The 25,388-nt window shown below is 36.6% G+C and overlaps 1 protein-coding gene across 7 annotated transcripts in view; it reads right to left on the bottom strand.

Moving 5' to 3' along the window:
* Window positions 1–25,388, bottom strand: part of LRRC49 (leucine rich repeat containing 49) — a 130,973-nt gene that overhangs the window by 49,633 nt on the left and 55,952 nt on the right. For all 7 annotated transcript variants that reach the window (XM_019736012.2, XM_019736013.2, XM_074328207.1 and 4 more), the window contains one exon: window positions 526–673. In XM_019736012.2, coding sequence (XP_019591571.1) covers window positions 526–673 — 148 coding nt within the window. The remainder of the gene's footprint in view (window positions 1–525; window positions 674–25,388) is intronic.

Here is a 25,388-nt window from a genome sequence, read left to right as displayed (position 1 = left end):
CCCACTGTTCTAAGGTTTGGCACTTTATTTCATCTTAACAACGACCCTGTGACATAATATAATTATGATCCCCATTTCACTTTGAGGAAAACGAGCTATAGAAAGATTAAGCACATTGCTGAAGGTCATACAGCTAGAAAACAGTAAAGCCAGGATTCGGACTCAAGCAGCCTGGCTCTGGGACCCACGTTCTTAACCATTATGTTCTTAACCATTATCAACGAAATTCTTACCCATCCATTCCAAAGTAAATTAGTAGTTGGATACTAAGTGAGAATGAAAAATAAGCATAATGATTCATCTATTATAAATAGAAGGCTAGGAATTTTGAAAGCCCTATGCGATGAAATTGGGAATAGGAGACGGGTGGTAAAAAAGAATCTGTCATTATAATAACGAAATGCACCATAATTACATGCATGCAAATGCCTAGCTCATTAAGACTAAGAAGCATCTCCAGCAAGGGGCACGCCTGCCAACTCCCTGGCCCGCACCCAGGACGCAGCGCGGGGCCAGGGCCCTCACCGTGACCCGCTTCATGTCGAGCTGGCGCAGCTGCATCAGGTTCTGCAGGACGGTGTGTTTGTACCATGACTCCTGTGCTATGGGGTTGCCATCAAAAGTGATGTCTGAGAGGGACGCCGAGTCAGCCAGGCAGGAGACACTCTCAAAACTGTGGGAGAGAAACCACGGGGTCAGTGCGAGACCTTCGCGTAGGACGTTGATTTGTTTAACAGACATGATTGCTTAGGACAGTTTTACACTTGCGGAAAAACTGAGAAGATTAAGTAGAGTCCCCACATATTCTCCACCCAATTTCCCTGTTATTAGCATCTTAGTATAGTACACTTGTTACAATTAAGCGACTAATATCAATCCATTCTTACTAACTCAAGTCCATGTTTTATCCAGACTTCCTTAATTTATCCCCACTGCCCTTTGTCTGTTCTCATGGAGGACACATCACATTTAGCTGTCATGTCTCCGTAGGCTCCTTTTAGCTGTGACAGTTTCTTAGACTCTCCTTGTTTTTGGATAACCTTGACAGTTTTTAGGAATACTCATTAGTTATTTTGTCAGACGCTCCTCTGCTGGGGTTTGTCTGGTGTTTTTCTAATGAGTAGGCTAGGGTTAAGGTACATACTATTAACTCATATGACGTCACTGTTGATGTTGCCCTTCACCACCTGGCTGAGGTGGTGTTTCTCAGGTTTCTCCAATGCAGTTACTGTTCCCTCCCCTGAATTCTTTGGAAGGAAGACATTGTGTGCGGCCCATACTCAGGGTGGGAAGTTCAGCTTCCCCTCCTTGAGGGCCGAGTACCTAGTTAAATTATTTTAAATTCTTCTTCCTAGGACGTTTATATTTTTGCCGCCATTTATTTGTTTGTTTTTGTTTGTTTGTTTATATCAGTTTGGATTCGTGGATGTTTATTTTATACTTTGGGTTTTAATCCAATACTACTTTACTTGTTTTATTGTTCAAATTGTTCCAACTTTGGCCATTGGAAGCTCTTTCAGCTGGCTCCCATGTCCCTTTGATATACTCCCATTAATGTGGATTTGTTTTTAGTACTTCTTTATTTTCTGGCACTGTAAGAGTCTCTAGATACATATTACATATTTCCTACCCTAGTCCTAGAATCAACCACCTCGCCAATGAGCCATGCTCCTTTTATTGGAGAATGGTATCAGAAACAAACATCTGGAGGCGAGGTGTACTTCTTGCTACTGAAGTGTCATTTCTTTTAGGATCTCTGATGACAGAGCAAGGAAATATATGTATGTACACATATATCTATAATATTTCTCTGTGTAGCCATTGGTGTCTCTATTAAGCTAAACGTGAGTTCATTCTGATGACTCCACTCTAACCCATTACCAAAAGGATCACTCTAGTCTCTTTTTCTGCTTATTTGTAAGTTCCTACTCCAACAAGGAGAAATCTGGCTCCTACCATCTCTCATCTATTTATTCAATTGTTTCATCCCAGAATATATGTATAGTGGTATCAGAAATTTTAACCTGTGCCCCATGGGAAATTATCAACTTGTGTACATGATCACGTGTCATTCCTTTTGCATTTAGTCTTACAGACTAATTTCCTAAGTCACTTAGGTCAGCACCTTTCCCCAGCCCCTCCTTCTGAGAAGTTGTTTCATACAATTGAAATACAACTAGATTCTCTTGTTACAGTCCACATTCCTTTCTGGGATCCTCCAACCTTCTAAATGATTTTTTTTTAAATTTGTATACATTAGGGTTCACTCTTTGTGCTGTGAAATTCTATGTGTTTTGACAAATGCATAATGCCATGTACCTACCTGTCACTAAGGTATCGCATGGAACAGTTTCATGGCCCTAAAAATCTCCCTGCTTAACTCCGCTCCCTTCACCCCAAATCTCTGATCTTTTTACTCTCAATAGTTTTGCCTTTTCCAGAATGTCACAAAGTTGGAATCATATAGTATGTAACGTTTTAAGACTGACATCTTTCATTTAGCAACATGCATTTAAGGTTTATCCATGCCTTTGTGTGGCTTCATAGCTCTTTTTCATCACTGAGTAATATTCCATCGTATGTATATACCACAATTTGTTTATCCATTCACCTCTGCGGGACATCTTGGTTGCTTCAAGTTTTTAGTGATTATGAATAAAGCTGTTATACAGACGAGTCTGGACAATTAAGTTCATGAACTCATCCTAGAAAAAGTGCTACATACTTCACTGCTGAATATCACTATGGTCACCTTCGAAGTACTCCCCATGGGAAGCTATGCACCGACGCCAGCACCTAGTCCACCCTTTAAAGCAATTTTGCAACTCTTTTTTTGGAATGGCCATCAGAGCTGTCATCGTATGGCCATTGGTGTCCTGAATGTCATCAAAATGTCTTCCTTTCAATATTTCCTTTATCTTCAGATAAAGAAAGAAGCCATTGGGGGCCGGATCAGGTGAGTAGGGAGGGTGTTCCAATACAGTTATTTGTTTACTGGATAAAAACTCCCTCACAGACAGTGCCGTGCAAGCTGGTGCATTGTCGTGATGCAAGAGCCATGAATTGTTGGTGAAAAGTTCTGGTCGTCTAACTTTTTCACACAGACTTTTTAGCACTTCCAAATAGTAAACTTGGTTAACTGTGTGTCCAGTTGGTGCAACTTCATAATGAATAATCCCTCTGATATCAAAAAAATATTAGCAACGTCATTGCAACAAGTTCAGGAACTTAATTGTCAGACCTCATATTAGTCTGTTTTTTGTGTAGACAAAAGTTTTCAATTTCATTGGGTAAAACTTAAGAGTGCATTGCTGGATCATATAGTAAGACTATGTTTAGCTTTGTAAGAAACTGCCAAACTGTCTTCCAAAGTGGCTGCACCATCTTGCATTCCCAGCTCTGCTTTCTCATCAGCATTTGCCATTTCTCAGGTTGTTGTTTTGTTTTTTTTCCAGTCATTTCAATAGGTGTGTAGTGGTATCTCATTGTTTTAATACACAATTCCCTAATGACAAAAGATGTAGAGCACATTTTCCATCTTCTTTGTGTTTTCAGTTCCCATGCCCATTTTCAGTGAGTTTCTTTATTTACTTATTGTTGCATTTTAAGAGGTTTTTTTGTATATTGTGGATACAACTTTGGTCAGATATATGGTTTGCAAATATTTTTCCCAGTCTGTAAATTGTCTTTTCATTCTTTTATAATGTCTTTCACAGGGCAGAAGTTTTTAATTTTAATGATGTCTAACTCACCAATTTTCTCTATCATGGATTATGCTTTTGGTGTTGTACCTAAAAATGCATCTTCAAACTCAAGGTTCCTTATATTTTCTCTTAAGTTTTCTTCTAGAACTTTTATAGTTTTGTGTTTTACATTTAGGTCTATGATGAATTTTTTTTAATTTTTAAAAATTTGTTTTTCAATTACCATCAACATATAATATTAGTTTCAGGAGTACAAAACAGCATAGTGAGTAGACATTTACATACCTCACAAAGTGATCACCCCAATAAGTATGTTACCCATCTGACACTGTACATAGTTATTACAATATTATTGATGATATTTCCTATGCTATACTTTACATCCCCGTGACTATTTTTTTCAATTATACTTGACATTCAGTATTATTTTATATTAGTGTCAGGTGTACAGGGTAGCAGTTAGACATTTATATAATTTATGAAGTGATCCCTCTGATAACTCTAATACATACCTGACACTCTACACAGTTTTTACAATATTATTGACTATGTTCTCAATACTGTACTTTACGTCCCTGTGACTCTTTTGTACTTCTTAATCGCTTCACCTTTTTCACCCAGACCTCCAAACCCTCTCCCATCTGTTAACCATCAGTTTGTTCTCTGTATCTATGAGTCTGTTTCTGTTTTGTTTGTTCATTTATTTTGTTCTTTAGATTCCACATATAAGTGAGGTCATATGATATTTGTCTTTCTCTGTCTGACTTATTTGATTTAGCATAATACCCTCTACGTCCGTTCATATTGTCGCAAATGGTAAGAATGCATTCCATTTTATGGCCGAGTAATATTCTATTGTATATATACACCACTTACTTCTTCTTTAACCAATTGTCTACTGATGGACACAAGTTACTTCCATATCTTGGCGATTGTAAATAACGCCACAGTGAACATAGGAGTGCATGTATCATTTTGAATTCGTGTTTTGGATTTCTTCGGATAAATACCCAGAAGTAGAATTGCTGGGTCATAAGATAGTTCCATTTTTTATTTTTTAAGGAACCTTCATACTGATTTCCATAGTGGCTGCATCAATCTGCAATCCCACCTACAGTGCATGAGGGTTCTGCTTTCTCCACATCCTTGCCAGCACTGTTGTTTGTTGATTTACTGATGATAGCCATTCTGATAGCAGTGAGGTGGTATCTCATCGTTGCTTTAATTTGCATTTCTCTGATGATTAGTGATGCTAAGCATGTTTTCAGGTCTATTGGCCATCTGTATGTCCTCTTTGGAGAAATGTCTACTCAGGTCCTCTGCCCATTTTGTAATTGGATTGTTTGTTTCTTTGGTGTTGAGGTGTACAAGTTCTTTATAAATTTTGGAAATATTGAGGTCTATGAGTTATTCATAAATTTGGGGTATTAAACCCTTATTAGATGTACCATTTGCAAATATCTTCTCTCATTCAGTAGGGTGTCTTCGTTTTGCTGATGGTTTCCTTTGCTGTGAAAAACTTTGTAGTTTGATATAGTCCCATTTCTTTCTTTATTTCTTTTGTTCCCCTTGTCCAAGGAGATAGATCAAAAAAATATTGCAAAGGGTAAGGTCTGAGATTTTACTGCCCATGTTTTCTTCTAGGAGTTTTATGGTTTCAGGTCTCCATTTTGAGTTTATTCTTGTATATGGAGTAAGAAGGTGGTCCAGTTTCTTTCTTTTTTTTTTCATGTGTATGTCCAGTTTTCCCAGCACCATATACTGAATAGGCTATCTTTACCCCATTGTGCATTCTGGCTTCCTTTGTCATAGATTAAATGACCACATAAGCGTGGGTTTATTTCTGGACTCTTTATTCTGTTCCATTGATCTATGTGTCTGTTTTTACGCCAATACCATGCTGTTTTGATTACTATGGCCTTATATATAGTTTGCTATCAGGCAGTGTGATACCTCCAACTGTGTATGATCTTCTTTCTAAAGAATGCCATGGCCATTTATATGATTCCATATAAATTTTAGGATTGTTGCTCTAGTTCTGTGAAAAATGCTATTGGTATTTTGATAGGAATTGCATTGATTATACAGATTTCTTGGGTACTATGAACATTTTAACAATGTTAATTCTTCCCATCCATGAAGTTGGTATATGCTTCCATTTATTTGTATCTTTTTTAGTTTCTCTATTCAATGTCTTGTAATTTTCTGAGTACAGGTCTTTTACCTCCTGGGTTAAATTTATTCTTAGGTATTATATTGTTTTTTTATGTTATTGTGAATGAAATTGTTTTCTGAATTTCCCTTTCTGATAGTTCATTATTGGTGTATAAATATGCAACTGATTTCTGAGTATTAATTTTGTATCCTGCTACTTTACTGAATTCATTTATCAGTTCTAATAGTTTTTTGGTGCAATCTTTGGGGTTCTCTATATATAGTATAATATCATCTGAAAATAATGATAGTTTTACTTCCTCCTTTCCAATTTTGATGCCTTTTATTTCTTTGTTTTGTCTGACTGCTGTGGCTGGGACTTTCAATACTATGTTGAATAAAAGCGGTGAAAGTGGGCATCCTTGTCTTGTTCCTAATCATAAGGAGAATGCTTTTAGCTTTTCCCCATGAGTATGATGTTACCTGGGTTTATTGTATATGGTCTTTATTATGCTGAGGTATGTTCCATCTATTCCTACTTTGCTGAGAGGTTTTATCATAAATGGAGGTTGGATTTTGTCAAACATTTTTTCTGCATCTATTGATATGATCAGATGATTTTTTTAGTTTTCATTTTGTTTACGTAGTGTCACGTTAATTGATTTGCATATATTGAGCCAACTTTGCATCCCAGGAATAAATCCCACTTGATCGTGGTGTATGATCTTTTTAATGTACTGCTGAATTTGGTTTGCTAATATTTTGTTGAGGATTTTTGCAGCTATGTTCATCAGGAATACTAGTATATGGTTTTCTTTTTTTGTAATGTCTTTGTCTGATTTTGGAATCATGGTACCAGTGGCCTCATAAAACGAGATTGGAAGCCACACTTCCTCTTTAATTTTTTGGAATAGTTTGAAAAGAATAGATGTTAATTCTTCTTTGAATGTTTCATAAAATTCACCTGTGAAGCCATTGGTCTAGGACTTTTATTTGTTGGGAGTTTTTTGATTACTCATCCGATTTTGTTAGTACTAATCAATCTGTTCAGATTTTCTGTTTCTTCTTGATCAGCCTTGGACGATTGTTTGCTTCTAGGAATTTATCCATTTCTTCCAGATTGTCCAATTTGTTGGAGTATAATTGCTCATAGTATTTTCTTAAAATTTTTTGTATTTTGGTGGTGTCCATTGTCACTTCTCTTTCATTTCTGATTTTATTTATTTAGGTCCTCTCTGTTTTTTTCTTAAGTCTGGTTGAAGGTTTATCAATTTTGTTTATCATTTTAAAGAACCAGCTCTTGGTTTCATTGATCTTTTGTATTACTCTTTTTAGCCTCTATATTGATTATTTCTGCTCTGATCTCAATTATCTCCTTCCTTCTACCCATTTTGGGCTTTCTTTTCTGTTCTTTTTCCAGTCCCCTTAAGTATAAAGTTAGATTGTGTATTTGAGATTTTTCTTGTTTCTTGAGCTAGTCCTGTAATTGCTATGAATTCCCTCCTAGAACTGTTTCACTGAGTCCCATAGAGTTGGGGTCATTCTGTTCTCATTTTCATTTGTCTCCAGGTATGTTTTGATTTCTTCCTTGATCTCATTGTTAACTCATCCATTGTTTAGTAGCATATTATTTATCCTCCATGTGTTTGTGTGTTTTTCAGTTTTCTTCTTGTAATTTATTTCTAATTTCATACCAATTATGGTCAGAGGGGATACCTGGTATGAGTTCAATCTTCTTAAATTTATTGAGACTTCTTTTGTGGTCTAATATGTGGTCTATTTAGAATAACATCCAGGTTTCTCTCTTGAGTGAATGAAGTGGTGGATACAGGGTGTACACTTTTTCAAAATTCATTGAACTTTATACTTAAAATGAGTGCATTTTACTACATGCAAAATACATCTAAATAAATTGATTTACAAAGAAATTTAAATTAAAGCGTAAAACAATACATATTTGAGGATCGCTTTTTCATCTATCAGGTTTACTTTACCTGAAACACTATTTTACACTGGTAGCTAGTAGAACGTGTTTCAAAGAGGCTTTCATTTAAGTATTCCTTCAACTACCACAGGATGGGATATCTAATTTCGACCGTGAGCTTTTAACTAATGTGAGCAGCAGAGGCCACGGAGCCAGTAGACGGTCTGTATTGAGGAGCATTTTTCTTCAATGGCTTAGCATATCTGAACAAAATTAAACTGAAGCCTTCCTGAGGACGAAAAATGTGTTGTGACCAGTACCCCAACACAGAACTTATTAAATAGCATTTAATAACTTATTTAGTAAAGTTTGGGTGGATGAATGAAAAATATGACGAATTAAAATGATTCCAAAGGGCTAATCCTTGGTTAAAATAATTAAATGAATTTTCTTACTCTATTCTTAGAATTGCTGTTATATCATTGCTATTCAAGAATCATTATGACCTGATACCTGTCACTAATCAGGTAGATGCGGTTTGAAAGTATAAATGACATGTCCAGAGAGAAGGACAGAGAAGCTGGAAAACTTCATTTTATTTTAAGTAGATTCCAATATTATTGTTATTTACTATTTACTTACAAGCTAGACTATAGAGAATCCGTGATTTGTTTCTTATTGCCAAGTATAATTTTAAACTACAATGATTCTAATTGTTTCCAGCCCTGTGTCTCAACTATTCTTTGAGGGAGTGGAATTAGTCTAATAATTACCAAATGGGTGGTGATGAACACAAATCTAAACAGCATCTTTACTGAATTCTAATATAAAGCACGTTTGTGTACATAGAAGAAAACAGTATGCCCGGTGAGCGCAGTCAGACTGAAGTACTTCAGAGCCTGAGAAGACCTTTTCATGCCCATCTGGTCTGTATCTATCATTCAAGCCCAACCAGAAAGAGGCACCAGGAATGGGAAAGCCATTACAATCCGCAGCAGGTTCTATCCTGGAAACTCTTCCCAGATTAGCTGCTAGCACTGACACCCAGACTGAAGTCCTGATGCTTTGAATAGTTTTATTAAAGCAAAAATAAATCTGGTTTGGATGGATCCACAAGAGTTTTCACAAAATTTCATTTTCATCTGCAAGGCATTTGACCAATAAACATGCCAGACATTCCTAGAAATGCACAAAGTACATATGATTTTAAAGACATTCTCTAATCAAACAAAACAATATTTTTAAGTACAAATACAGGAGTATGAAGAGTTATATCCTACTTAACCAAACACAGTCAAAATCAAATTACTTAAAAATAAAAGCAAAAACAAACAAACAAACCTGGAAACAGAACAGTAATTATAGTGGAGTAATACCACTCTTAGAAACAGTCTCTCTCTTTTACTAAGATACTCAGTTGCTTTTCTCTTCAGAGTACCAAGAATGGAAAAGCTTTGGTCCAAAGGCTGACATTTAACTTATAATTTGACTTTAATCTTTTTCCAGATTACTCATACATTTGTTCTCCCCTCGTAGTTTCCTCCCAGTGCCACATCTGCTTCCTATCTTCTAAAGAACCTATAGAGGAACAAGCTGTCCCTCTTGACCAAGCTCACATCTCAAAAGGAAAGAAAACATTTTAGTCCATTTTATGCTTACTTAATAAAATACAGAGAAAAAAGTAAAATTCCCATAGATTATGTATACTACACAGATATTTAACTAACAATTCCCAAATATCAGTCAAATTTCTCCAACTAGAAAATTCTCCCCCAAAACTAACTTAGGTAGTTTAGAAAAAGGGGTTTTACTCTTTCATGCCAATAAAGTACCATGTACTGTGAAATAATCTGAATGAAAGCTCACTTATTTTACATGGATCAGCAAGAATTTTACTGAATAGTTACTGTGTCTACCAGGCTGAAATGAAATGGAATAGCAGAATAAATTGAGTGGGCTCACCAGGACAGAAACATACACACTGACAAACAAAAATAATTAGAAAGATCTGTAAGGTAATATATACCTATGTATTAAACAATGAAGCACAGCTAAAGAAAAGAGCCGATAATGGTGTTTGTATTTTTGATCAAATGAACTAACTTTGTAGACTGAGAGTTGTTAAAAACAACTGAAAATGATGGATAAGATATATTTAAAAAATATTATCAAATGCATCTGTAACCTGCTAAAAAATGAGAACTACAAAGGCAGAAAAAAAAAATAAGGTAAAAGTGGGAACTCAGATGGGCAAGCAGAATGTTGAGGCTGACCCTTCCGACGTGCGGGCACTCACTAAAGCCAATGAGGTTGAGCTCTGGTTACTCATCATCAAGGCCAGGCACTTGCGACAACTCCCGGGGGCCACCCCAGTTGGAAAGTTGTTCATAAACCTGAGACCCCAAGGGCTAGACCCTCAATACAGGGTGAATTAGTTATAACCTTTCCTACTCGTTGCCCCCAATTATTGCCTGTCTCAAAACTTGGGGCTGCGTAGGAGGGGAGGAAAATTCTTCCCTGATTACTTACAACCACAAACCACAATTTGCAGCCTAAATCCACACCAAATGGATCATCTGAACTATTTCAATAGGACAATTGATGTTTTTGAAGTGCTCTCAGGCCGGTTATGCCCATAGACATCTGACAGAAACAAATGCAACTCCTTTGAGAAGGACCCTACCTTCCTATAAAACCCCACATCACTTTGTGAGGGGTGTAAATGTCTATCTATTACATTCCTTTGTACACCTGAGACTGATAAAACAACAACAACATAGAATTCTCAAAGATAAAGTACCAAGTAAAACAAAATTCTCACAATTCAAAAAGAAATAAAGCACTCTGACAGCGAGAAGAAACAACAGATGACAGGTTAGCTCAAATTTCTTCAAATAATGGGATTATCAAACAGAGAACATAAAAAAACTATAGCATATTTCAAGAAATAAAATAGGTTTGAAAATATGAGTAAAATTCAAGAAGATTTTAAAAGACACAGAATTAGAGATTAAAAAGTTTAAAATTATAATGTCAAAAGCAGTGGATGGTGATAAAGGAAATCAAGTATTTTTCCTGTCTTCTCCGTACAAACTGATCTCTGGGGTAACTAAAAAGGTAATAAAGGTTTTCTTTATAGAAGAATTATAATTTTAAAAACTCCCAAAGAATCATGGAGTATCACCATTTTGTAATCTCTAGTGAAATAATGGATCCAGATAATGATTATCAATGACTGTTAAAATATTTAGGTGAAAAAATAATGGGGGAACTTTATTAAAACTGGAACAGGCTAACAACAGCTTAACCCAAGAATCAATTTTAACATTACAGTAAACAAAACACATTCTCTCTCTCTCTCTCTCTCTCTCTCTCTCTCTCTCTCCTCTCTTACATTTTCTTTCACTTTCCTGTTTCTCTCCATTTGGTACTTCATAACAAGTAATCATCTATGTTGATATTTGTTAATTTATGTTATTCACTAGAATTCTTTTTAGTGCATGATGGTGGTAGGGGATCTTAGAAACTAAATGGTTCTGAACAACCAAAAGAAAACTTCTAATAATAAGCCATTCTTTTTTGTCACAAAGCAGAAATATGATTGAGAGAATAATTTATTTTTCCACATGCATGAAAAAGATCTCCAAATTTCCTTTGGGGGAATGTTAAAAGATAAACTAAGGCATATTAAAAATTTGAAGAGTTTATTTGAACACAAATTGATTCAAGTTGGGCAGCATCCAGTTTAGCAGCTAGAAAGGAGCTTCATGGAGCCCTACAAAATTAAAGACTTTTATAGCCAAAAGGGAGCAGGAATAGGTTAGTTATTAGATAACAACAGGTTAGTTACTGCAAAGTTACTTTCTTTTACAGGGTGGCAGGGGTTAATCAGGCAGATTACCAAGCTAGTGATCTGGCAATTCGTGATTGATTGGTTTAAGATCTAGGTTTGGGGACATGGGGCTTAGCGTAAGTGATTCCATTTTGGGCCTGTTGTCTTGTACTTAAAAGGAAACTATTAAAACAGTTTAATTCATTCATCACACTGTTTAAAAGAGTTTAATATTTGAGAAGCTAAAGTGATACCAGAGAGAAATAAGTAGCTAGAAGACTGTAAATACAGACAGAAACAAAAAGAAAGTGAAAAGGAGGAGACATAAACAGTTAAACTGCTGTCATAGAAAAAATGTTAAACTGTCTCTTTTGGTATCTTTTGTTACTACAATGTCGCTGACAACAATTCAATTAAAAGTACATATATATCTGTTATGTCTGTGCAACCTGGCTGACAAGACACCAGCAGAGATGAGTGTCTCAGAACTGTAAGGAATAATTCTATTAGCTTTCTCCAGGTTACAATAATAAGTTTCTAACAGTAAAAAGGAAAAAAAAAAAAAAAAGACAAGACAGCTTCAGTCTCTGGTGATTCATAATTACTTAGGGCAGATTTTAAGACATGATAATGTTCTTGTAGTCCTAATTTGTGACATTGAAACCAAATTTGAATAAAGTTCTTAATGACATATTTTCTCTTCCTGAATTGATATGTGAATGCAAATAAGCCTCCTTAAATTTACAGTAGAAAAAAAGAAGGAAGGATTCTTCATAGTCTCAAAATGTGATAAGGTTAATTCTTTTTAAAAAATGATTTTAGCCACTTTCAAATTTTATATTAATTGTTTAATAATTACACTGGCTATAAAGCAAGTCAAATAATATCTTGTGAACAAAGAGATCTACATTCAGTACTATATAGGTAATCTGCTCTCTAGGAAAATAACATAAATAATCTGACATAGTATTTGCCAATTTCCATGGTGTAAAAATTCCCAATATGGTCGATTTCAAAGTACCAAAATGTCACTGAATGGAAGAGATGCTCATAATTGGTCTAGTGGGTGAGTACCAGCTGGCTCCAGCTCGCCACTGCAGACCAGATTCCTCTTTGCCAGTTCATGGAAGGACAGCCATTATTCTATCAGGAACGCTTTTTGTTATTTGGAGGAACTTCCTCCTCTTGATGGTTTCACAGCATTATTTAAACTTTTTATGAACATATATTATGCATACAGAAAAGTGCACAAATCCTAAGCACACAGCTTGACGTTTTACAAACTGAACATGCCCATATAACCAGTAGCTGATTAAGAAACAAAACGATACTGGTTTCCCATGCCTTATATTCCCTCGCGGCCATGACCCCTCCCAAAAGTCACCACTGATTCATTCTAACAATGCAAGTAAGTCTTGCCTGGTTTTTAAGCTTATGTAAATGAAATCATACATATGCACTCATTTGAATCTGGCTTCTTTTCCTCTACATTTTGTTTTTTGAGATACACATATTGCATGTAACTGTAGTTTGACGATTCTTGTCGCTGGGTAGGATTCCATTATATAAAAATAGCATTAAATTTACTTTCTCTATTATACTATTGGAGGCCATTTGGCTTGTTGGCAGTTTGTATTAAACGGCACAGCTGAGAGAATTCAGGTGAACATGTTAAGCGTTTCTGTGGAGCACATACTTAGAAGTGGAACTGTTGAGTCATAAATTATGCTATTAATTTCTATTGGATAGATGCCGCCAGAGTTTTACAAAATGACTTTACTGATTTACACTCCCACTCGCAGGTATGAGAGCTCCAGTAGTTCCACATCTTCGCCAATACTTGCTATCATATGTTAGAGGTTGACAAATCATACAATCCTGTCCTCTTTTACAATATTAATTCTTCCATATTTCAGTAGCTCCTAATTCGAGCTGGGCATCAGAATCATTTCTGAAGCTTATTAAAAAACACAAATACTTGTGGAACCCATCCAGACCTAAATCAGAATCTCTAGGAGTAAGTAGGGTCATAGATAGATAGATAGATAGATAGATAGATAGATAGATAGATAGATAGACAGACAGATAGATAGATAGATAGATAGATAGAATCTCTAATAGTTCCATAGGTGATTCTAATGCAGAGTCGGGGTTTGAGACCACTGACCTAAATTTCAATATCTCCTTAAAGTTATAAATTCCTAATATGACTCTCACAATTACTTGCTAATATTAAGAAAGGAGTCACAATTCTAAGGAAAAAGATAATTTCTCCAAAGTCCCATTGTGATATACTGGTCCACGTTCACAAAGATAATATAGTAAAAAATGTGTATTGCAACATTATTTATGATAACAAAAAATGGCAAACTATCTAAATGATCATCAGTAAGGGGCTCATTAAATATATTAAGATTTATAATTACATTATAATGAGTTTGAGTGTAGCCATTTAAATAGGAGACGTACACGCAAGGCTGATATACACCAGGTATCAATAAATGCACAAGTTCTGAAAAACCTCCGTGCCAGTTGGGAAAGTCCACTGCCCTCCAGACCCCTAAGTGCCCCTCCTTAGGGCTCCAGTCTCAGCAGCCCAGAGCTGCTCTGCGCCTCCTGTTGTTTTGACAGCAAAAAGTTTAACCCTTCACAGAGCAGGGGCCTCGAGACCCAGTTTAGCATGTGTTCTGACTGGACAGTGTCCGTGCTGTACTGGTTATCCAGTATACTACACATGCTATACTTGTTAAATTTTTTATCATCCCCTTGCCTACCTGTACTAACATGGAAATATATCTATCATATATTGCCAACTAAAAGAGCAGGTTGGAAAAAACTGATATAGCATGATTCCATATTTTAAAAAAATTATTCATGTGTCAACAGTATTGACACAGGACCAAATATCTGGTAAAATCCTCACAGGTTCTCACCAAACTCTTAACAGAGTTGTACTTCTGCAACCGAGACTGGGCACGTTCGCTGTTTACTTTACACATGTCTGTATTGTTTGTTTTTGCCATAACAAGCATTGAATGATAATAATAATGGTATTCTAATAAAGAAGAATGAACTGAGCATTTTAAATTTTATTTCAAATGAGGCTCTGGAGGGAATTTGTTGAAATCATTTTGAGGAAAAGAGATATACTGAGTCTGTGTCCTCAAACTTTCTTGGCATAGAACGTGTGTTCTTTTTCTCTCTGGCATGTTCACGATCAGCATAAATCCTATCTTACCCCACGCTGCCTTGCTAGTCTACCCACTACACAGAGGGACCCAGGGGCTGAAAGACAGTGACGCTCATCCTACTGATTCTTCACGACTTGGTTCAGGTTACTGATGGTGGTGCAAGGCTACATGCTTGACTACTCTTGCTGTCCTTTGCAGCCGTTAAAGAGACAGCCAAAGAGGAAGCATAGGTAGACTCAACTGTGAATATAACCATGCCTCCATTATTGGACACTTATGTTACAAGGTCTGACAATTAAGTTCACCAACTCATCCTAGAAAAAGTGCTATATACGTCATTGATAAATTTCACTATGGTCACCTACGAAGTACTCCCCTTGGGAAGCTATGCATCGACACCAGCGCCTAGTCCATCCTTCAAAGCAATTTTAGAGCTCTTTTTCTGGATTAGCCATCAGAGTTGTCGTCGTATTACCTTTGATGTCCTGAATGTCATCAAAATGTCTTCCTTTCAATATTTCCTTTATCTTTGGGTACAGAAAGAAGTCATTGGGGGCCAGATCAGGTGAGTAGGTAGGCTGTTCCAATATAGTTATTTGTTTCCTGGCTAAAAACTCCCTCACAGACAGTGCCGTGTGAGCTGGTGCATTGTTGTGATGCAAGAGCCATGAATTGTTGGCGAAAAGTTCAGGTCGTCTAACTTTTTCACACAGCATTTTCAGCACCTCAAAATAGTAAACTTGGTTAACTGTTTGTCCAGTTGGTGCAAATTCATAAAGAATAATCCCTCTGATATCAAAAAAGGTTAGCAACATTGTGACCTCATATTTCTATTTTGAGCTGCTATTTAAAAATTCTGTCACGAGTATCCTTGTAGTATCAGTTTGCTGGGGCTGTCAACGAGGCACCACAAACTGGGGATTTAAACAACAAAATTGTATTGTCTCATAGTTATGGAGGCTAAAGTCCAAGATCAAGGTGTCAACAGGGTTGATTTCTTCTGAGGACTTTCTCCTTGGTGTGTAGCTGGCCATCTTCTCCATCTTCACATGGTTTGTTTCCTGGGTGTGTAGATGTGCTAATCTCTTCTTATCAGACACTAATCATGTTGGATTAGGACCCACCAACATGACCTTACTTTACCCTAATTACTCAGCTAAATGTCCTATCTTCAGTCATATTTTGAGAGGGTTAGGACTTCAAAATATGAATTTTAGGGGACACAATTCATCCCATAACACTTGTACATAAATCTTTATGCCTATTCTTCGGTTTGATTCCCATAGCCATCATTCATCACTTCCTTCTCTTTCTGAATCATGAACTGACAGAAGTATGTATCTCTCATAGAAATGACAGTTATCAAGGAGAAGTTACATTAAATTTCATTTCTGCATGAACCAGATAGAATGACTGTCTGGAAGATTTCAGTGTATTGGTGAATACAGCATCGTTTCCCTTAAGATTTCATCAGAACATTAAATATTCATTGTAGCACTTTTGACCTTCCCAGCCAATTTTAAATACAGTAGCATGATTCAGCATTGCTATTTATCTCTTTGTATTAGAACAAAAGATTTCTGGCATCTGCTATTTCATTTCATAGTCAAGTCACAAGAATAATATTAAGAGCGAGAATAATATATTTATTGAGAAACAATGAGGCTTTCCTCTAAATTGAATGGCATCATCTTATGATGCCCCTATATACATCATATTCCTTCCCTTATAAGCAGCATGGCAATTTCTGTATATTCAGGCTCTCAAGTAATAACCCCAAGTGCTGGCTATCTAGCCCAGCACTAGTTGCATACCGTGTTTCTCCAAAAATAAGACCTAGCCAGACAATCAGCTCTAATGAGTCTTTTGGAGCAAAAATGCATATAAGACCCAGTTTTATTTTATTATAATATAAGACTGGGTATAATATAATATAATATAATATAATATAATATAATATAATACCGGGTCTAATATAATACAATATAATATAATACAATATAATACTGTGTCTTATATTAATTTTTGCTCCAAAAGACGAATTAGAACTGATTGTTTGGCTAGGTCTTATTTTGGGGAAAACACTGTAGTTAAGAGAGTTTGAACCTAATGTTACAATCTTTTAGCTATCTGCAGCCTTTGGGAAAGAAACAGTTTATTAACAGAGTAACATGCTGTATTGCAACTTTGTTTTAATCATTAATAGGGAAAAGGAATGTTTAAAGGGCACTGTATATGATAGGCATTTGTTTCTTGCTAAAGACAGAACGATGAGCAAAATTGAATTGCTACTCTTAAGGAAATCACATTCTGGTAGGAGAGATAGGTATGTACATTATATACATATGTATACTGGGTGTGCCAAAAAATGTCTACACATTTTAAGAGATGTTATCTATGCTCAAGCAGTAATTCGCCATAATCAGAAGTGTCTGGACGCTGATGGTAACCACTTTGAGCACCTCTTGTAATTGCAGAAGTCAAACGTGACTTGCATTCATTTTTTGTTATTGCTATATATTGAGTATTACAATTAATACAGTTTTTCCTTTCTTAATATGTGTGTTCATTTTTTGGCACCCTCTGCATATTACGCACACAGACATGCATGCATACACTTATATGTGACGTAAACACAGAGGCATAAACTGAATGTCCCAACCCATCCTCCAAAAAACAATACAGAATTACAAGAGGAACAAATAAATTACATAAAACCAATGCCCATAACGTAACTAAAAGACAACTAACTGTCAAATGATCTATGTAAGTAGGTAATATGGGAGGATAATATGAAAAAAAAGTGTGTGGACAGAGAGAAAAGGGGGACTATTTGTAGGCCTGAAACCCATCTAAAATCACCACCAGTAAAGAAAGTCCACTAGGTGCAAACATATTGGGAGAGTGCCAGTAGATCACAGCACGTACTACATACAGGTAAGGGACTTTTAGGGCACGTGATCCCAGGGATCAGTCTTCTAAAAGCTATTGTTTTGAGAAGGTAGAAAGGACAGTAGAGGAGCTTTTTGGAGTTTGAATGGTGAAGATGAAAATGGACAAAGAAACAAAAGGGGAAAATGAAGAGTTCTGAAAAATAAAAGAGAACCAAAACATAAAAATTAAAAAGATACACAACCCTGTCTCCCCAACAGACACACACACACACACACACACACACACACACACACACACACATACACACACACAGTATTTTGCTACAATGACAGAAGGCACCCTTGACCTAAGATCCTTGTAAACTACTCAAGCCCACAAAATAAATTAGCCAAAACAGACTCAATTTACACAAAGTATTTTAATAATAGGAAATCAAACCCACTCAAGTTGATGAAAATTCCCCACTCAAAAAGAGACATGAAGAAGAAAACTGTAACACAATATTCCACTCTGTTTTAAATATCCTTAAGTAAGCATTTGGAGGTAAGAAAAACCACCTTGAATAAGAAATTCAAAAATTAAAAGCAGAACTGGACAATAAACAGGAATAAAATTAAAAAGAGCTGATTGAACTTAGAAAAGAAATGAAAGAATAAGACAAAATCATCATAGAGTCAAAGATTAAATTACAAAACCCCAAGGGAGAATAGATCCAAATAAAATTTTACTAAAGGACATTGAAGAAACCCATAGAAACAACCAAGAGAATGACAATGAGGCAAAGAAACAAAATTGATAAGTAAAGTGGTTGAAATAGAAGCAGGCCAAAGAAGAAAACAAGTATATATAATAAGAGTTCCTAAAGATAAAAACAAAAACAAAACAATTGAACAGAACTAATACTTAAAACTATATCCCAAGAAAACTTTCTGGAAATAAGACTAAAATGTACATATTAAAAAGGTCTAAGAGGTAACTGGGAAAATTTAACCAGAATGATCAATTTGAAAACATGTCCTAATAAAACTATTAGACTTAAAATAAGATGAGATGAGATAAAATAAAATAAAATCCCTCAAGACCTCTAAGCACTAAGATCAAAGCTGAAATTCAGACTGGCATCAGATGCCCTAAAGACAGCTTATAATGCAACAATGAAGCCGTATCAAAAAAAGAAGGAGATAAAAGAAAAAAAGAAAACTCAAGGAAAGAATGAGTGAACTTAGAATCTCCTATTTAGACAAGCCGTCCTTCAAGTAACAAGGTACAGAAAAGCTTTCAAACAGGCAAGAAAGGCATCAGAATATTCTGGACCCGTGCTCCCTTCTTGAGGAACACACTGGATGAGCCCCATCCACTGAGAGATGACTGAGGAAACTTGAGCAAAAGGACAAATGACGAGCATTCAGTAATTAATTACAGATCTAAGACTAAAAGGCAGGAACCTAAGTGGAAGAACAACATACTATGTATTTTGTATAATGTGTTTTATGTGCAGGAAAGTAGAAACCATGCAGCTAAAATACGGAAGGTGCAAGAAGGAAAGAGGAGAGTATAATACATTCGTGGTTATCGTGTAAGCGATAAATGAGAGCTAAAAAATACCGTTACAAATGTCATGATAGTAAAGGAGAAAATAAGGAAACAGATGACAGGAGATATAATGCATGATAGTCAACATATAAACTTCAAAGTGCTAAGAGACTAGATCTTAATCTCACCACGGAAAAATGCTAGTTATGTGACATGATAGAGACGTTAGCAAACGCTATCGTGGTGACCATTCTGCAATATATAAGTGTACCAAATCAACACATTGTACGCTTGAAACTTAACACAATAGTGTATGTCAATTATCACTCAATTAAAAAAAGAAAACATGTCAATGAAACTGAAAACAACAAAGGAACAAGACAAACAAATGAAGAAACAAAAACTCATAGACACAGACAATAATTTAGTGGTTACCAGAGGGTAAATGGGGAGGGGGGTGGTAGATGAGGGTAAAAGGGATCAAATATATGGTGATGGAAGGAGAATAGATGACTCTGGGTGGTGAATATACAATGTGATATATAGATGATGTATTACAGAATTGTTCACCTGAAATCTATGTAGTTTTAGTAACAATTGTCACCCCAATAAACTTTAATTAAAAAAAGAAAATGGGATTAAGGGCATTTAGATAATATTAAGTAAAAGTAACTAATAGAACAAAAATACAAAACTTCCCAAATACCAAAAGAAACTTCAAAAAACAAAGAAAACACATCATATAAAGAAACATAGGAAGTATAAATATAATGGACATTAGAACTATAAGCTTATATGACAGTCATCTCAATAAATATGACCATGCTTAACTCATCTATTAAAAGAAACAGATTTTCAGTTTGGCTAACAAGGCAAGACCCAATTCTATGCTGTACAGAAGAGAGATGCCTAAAATAAAGGGTTTCAGGAAGACGAGTGGTTGGCAAACTACAGCGCATGAGCCAAGCATTTGTATGGCGCATAAGCTCAAATGTTCCTACGTTTTTAAATGGTTGTAAAAACTCAAAAGAAGAATGACATGTCATGGCTGGTGAAAATTATATAAAATCCAAATTTCAGTGTCCATAAATGAAGCTTTATTGGAACACAGCCCCTCCCATTCATTTATGTATTGTCTACGGCTGCTTTTGTTCTACAAAAGCAGAGTTAGTTGAAACAGAGACCACCTGACCTGCAAAGAAGCAGGGATATGATTCCAGTTAGGTCCTCTGAAAACAACAACAACACACACACACAACAACAACACACACACACACACACACACACACACACACACACACACAGGGAAATCCTACCAAACCTTCAAAGACTAGATAGTAGCAATGATTCATAAATTGTTCCAGAACATTGAAAATTAAGGAAAACTTACTAATTCTTTTTATGAAGCAAATATAACATTGACACCTAAACCTGATAAAAAATAGTACTTTAAAATAAAAGGGAAAATTATAGATGAATGTCACTTGTAAGTATTATTGCAAAAGTTTTAAATATTAGGAAACAAACTTCAATACCACATTAAGAAAATAATACACTTTGACCAAATGCTATCTATTCTATGCAAAAGAATATTTTCCAAGTGGATCAGAGCTCTAATGTAAAAACTGAAACCATACAAAAACATGCATGAATTCCTCTCTAGTGCACGTGTTATCTTCTGATTTGTGCAATACATCAAAACCAGAAAAGCACAAAAAGGATATGAGAATGGTTATCTACAGGGACGAATGAAAACAGAATGGAAAGGACTGGGTTTGGAAATGGGGGAGAAGAAAGGGAAACGGATAGATCTCCGAGTTCTGAGGTTTAGAACTACATGTTATTACTACACAGACTGAAAAACATATATATCAAATAATAGCAAGGTTGAAAGGGAAAAACAACAAAAAGTGGAATACAAACAGAAAAAAACAAATCCACTATTCAAGTGAATAACGTAATCACACTGAAAATAGTGGAGCACTAACCCAAGCAGCTTTTTAACACAGTTCTTTGATTACATACCTTTAGGCTAAAGACAGAATACCACGTACATACATATTGAATGCTGGTTAGGTGTTTTTCCCCACAGAAATATGGGTCAGAAATTCTGAAACTATTTTCTACATATTCAAGGACTGAGCAAATAAGTAACTATACACAATGGGGAGCCCACGTCTGGGTGAGTAATTATAAATATCAAAAGCGAGTGTGGTGGATTGATAAAACAAACCCTGCAGAGTTGGTCTGTAACTGAAGTTTCATGATTGAATTCATGAAGGTGTCAGTATGAAGCCACAGTTTTTAATATATACAGAGAGACAGATAAAGATGAATAAAACACACACACTTTTTAATTTTATTGAGAAGGACTAGAAGCAATGATACCCTAGCATACCTACTCAAATTTTGGTTTCTAAATACCATTTTCCACTAAAAAGAATCAAAACTCCTGCAAAAGATGGTTCTGGGACATCTTGTACCAGAAAGTAAGGAAGTACTCAAGGAATGATGAGGAAAGACATGTCAAAATATTGATATGAGCCCATCTGACAAATCCGGGAAACTCTGAGTATCAAAATAAATAACAGTAGAGGATCGTAACCTTGACTTTCCCTGTATTTTACATGCTCTCTGTAAAGAGTCACTAGGAGTTATCCTTCCTGATGGCTAAAAGTCTGACTCCCTCTAGTAATGCAGGCACATGTTTAACAGTTGACAGCTTGAAAGGGCTGGAAAAGGCAAGGCTGCAGGACTAATGCTTCGTGGGAGACTGAAAGGCAATGAGTGAGGCACGCTTGCTGGACCAAGAGCGCAAGGAAGTGGAGGAAGACTTAGGCCAGGTATGTGCGTGCTCACCCTTCATGGATTCCTACGTACGTGACAACTGTGAGTGTCTGACAAGCGACAGGGGAACCATGCCGTGGAAGAAGCAAGAATCTCTGATATCTAGGTCAAGCAGACAGATGGCACTGTGAGGTGAGGGAGACTGGGAGTCACACACACACACTCACACACACCAGGAAATGGGATGAAATGACCCAAAGTGAAGGGACTACTGAATAGCGAACCCAAACATGAACGTGAGCTAAGACACGAAAGAGGAAATAAGTTTATCAGGTGCCTATCACTGCCTTCCTGCTCGGCTTCCCTTCCCTGGTAACAGAACACTTTTTTCTGCAGAAACCCAATCCACACAGGATCCCACCCCCATTGTTGTAGGGGACAGGGAACATATGTCCCAGGCTGGAGCATTCAGTGTGCCTCTATGCCCCTGGCCAGAGTGGTTACTTCCACCTGAGCACTTGACCTAAATAAATCAGAATCCTCGCAGAGGTGTGTCCCTGTCTGAAATGTACCCTTGCATCAATCACCCTATTCTGATCCAGTAGGTAGCAGGGAGGGCTTGAGATTCTGGATTTCTGATAAGCTCCCAGTGATACTGACGCTGCTGGTCCAATTTTGAACTTTAAGACTCTTCAGAAACTTTCTGCCGGAGTTATCAGGGAGGCAGTGCCCTTTATATCAGAGTGGTAATGCTGGCAGACTGTGATTCTGGGGCTGCTGGTTTTCCACAAGCTGCAGGAGGTTTGCTTTAAGCTTCCGTCGTTCATGTCTGTGTGTGTTCTCTGTCATCAGATTCCACACTCACAGAAAACACAAGCTTTGTATTTACCAGCTGTCGGACCCCATAATGTGGTGTTTTATAGAGATGCATAATCAGTGTTCTCCAGCAACCAACTGGGAAGAAAATTTAAATTCCTTACATGAAAGAGATGGAGAAGACATCTTTAATGAAGTGGTAATGGATGTGGGAGAGGAGGGAGGCTCAGTTATTGCCTCCACTACCATCCTCTGGATTTCCCTGAGATAGCTCTACATCCTGAACTCATGCAGCTATGAGAAACCTGCATCACAAGCCAATACCCCTGAAGTACAAAAGAACAAACCCCAAAGATAAGATCAAAGAAACTACAGAAAAATATTAATCTTGTTTACAGACCTAGCCAGTGCTTCCCAGGAGATTCCTAAAATAAACACTATGGTTTTTAACATGGCATCTACAATTGACATTGTCAATTTCTTTTTTAAGCCAAAAGACAGAAATTTTATCAAAAAAAAAAAAAAAAAAAAGACAATTTCCAGAGACTAGTCAACAGTTTTGAACTACCCTTTAAGATGTCTTGGAAGTGTGTGATTAACTCACTGTGATATCTTTTCAGTGCCCAGGACAAACAAGCCTAACGGATTCACTTCCCTTCAAGACAAGAATCCAGCGGTATCCTCCTTATTTATAGAGAATCCCAACTCCCAACTCCCTTACTTGGATGTAAGCAAGACTTTTTTTAAAGGGGAAAACTCCCTCCCTTTTTTAATCGACGCCTGATTAGAAATCCAGTGACTTTCAAGACCAGGCAATTATTTTCCTTCTTGACCAATTTAAGTTTCAGCCCTTCATAAAAGTCATATTTAATACTAAAAACTAATATGGAGAAAGCAACTAATTCAACCCATCTAATAACCTAGTCACATCCAAACACACACACACACACACACACACACACACACACACCTCCTAAAAGGTACACTCCCCAAGGAGAAGTGCAAGTGCACACATAATCATCCTAGGTTCTCTTATTTTCCTTTCAGGCCACCCAGTCTACCGAATGGGAGAGTTCCTTTCAGCTCCACTCCTCCCAGAGAGGTAGCTCTCAGCTTTCCAATTCTTCTGCCAGTGAGTCAAAAATCCAACCAGGAGAGGTGTATTAGGAAGCCGGATTATAGGTGCATATCTATACTGTTCTGCTCTCCTGTATTCCATTTGTCTGATTCCTATACCTTTTAATCGATTCAAAACTTATAGCAGAAAACATAGGATATGATTATCAATCATCCCTTTAAACATCAAAGGCTAACAGCTTCTATAGATAATCCTCATGTAGATAATCCTTATAAATTTACTCCTAAGTAATTGAACACAGCTTTTAGATTACAGGTATTTTCCCATCACAAACAGGAAAAAGTATTTTTCTTCTGAGAATGACGTGATCCTGCAATCTCAGATATGGACTCTGTGTGCGGACATATTTATTGTTTGTGCGTATGAAACAGAATCCTATAATTTAATCCTACGTTCATAGTGTTCCCTTTTCACTCTGACCCGGAACAAAATCTGTGCTCAACTATAGTATCTTTCATTAGCCAGAATTCCTGATTTAATTAAGTCTTTCCTCAAGCTCTTCAGTAAAGATTAGAATAAATTGAATCATAGTTTTTGAAGGCATTTCTATAGAGAGATAAAGTAATAAAGACAAGACATCAAGTTTTCTGGACAAATAACATGACATGGGAGTGGAATATAAAGAATGTAAAGAACAGATTTTCAGCCCACTTGTAAACTTTATTTTAAATAGCAGGAAGGCTTTTGACAGAAACTGTACATTTAATGATTTAAGATTAGCTTAAATCACTGGCTCTTAGATACAGGAATACAGACAGTATTGTTGATTTAAAGGAAATTCACATCCTTTAAGTACCAGACAGCTAGATGGGAAAAATGACACATGACATGGTCATCTGGAAATTCGTGAAAGGAACTTGCAATCTTGGCTCTGACAGTATCAGACTCACTCTCCCAATAGAAACAACTATGAAACTGGACAAAACATGAACAAGCACTGACCAGACAGCTTAGGGCTGTGATCGCTGGTTAAGAGAAACACATGGGAGCTGCACTCATCTAGGCTTTCAGCTGGGAGGCACTCTCCAGATCACAGCACAGGGAGGTGGAGTCAAAAAGAGAACAGGGGTCTCACCAGGCACGTGAAGCAAAGGTCGGACTTAGGGTCTGCCTAGGTTGCTGGAATGTGGAAGGAGGGAGTAGTGGAGAAGGGGAGCTGTGGAGAAGAGAAACTCTAGAAAGCTGCACGTGGGTCTCTTTAAGTATTTGGCTGAATATTAGGATGCACCAACACAGGAAACCCAGCAAAATATAACTATTGAGGGGCTGTGCAATAGAGTCCCAACAAGCCACACAAAGCTGGGAGACACTGGAGTTCCAACTAGACTCAGTGAAGAGACTTCACTGAACACTCGGGTTATATAGTTGAGGCCTCAGAAGGTTATCCCTGAGGTGTAGGGCTGCCCTAAGTTGG

Source organism: Rhinolophus sinicus, linkage group LG03, assembly GCF_036562045.2.
Source record: "Rhinolophus sinicus isolate RSC01 linkage group LG03, ASM3656204v1, whole genome shotgun sequence".
NCBI lineage: Eukaryota > Metazoa > Chordata > Mammalia > Chiroptera > Rhinolophidae > Rhinolophus > Rhinolophus sinicus.
The sequence above is the reverse complement of the archived record's forward strand: the minus strand, read 5'-3'. Positions and strand labels throughout refer to the sequence as shown.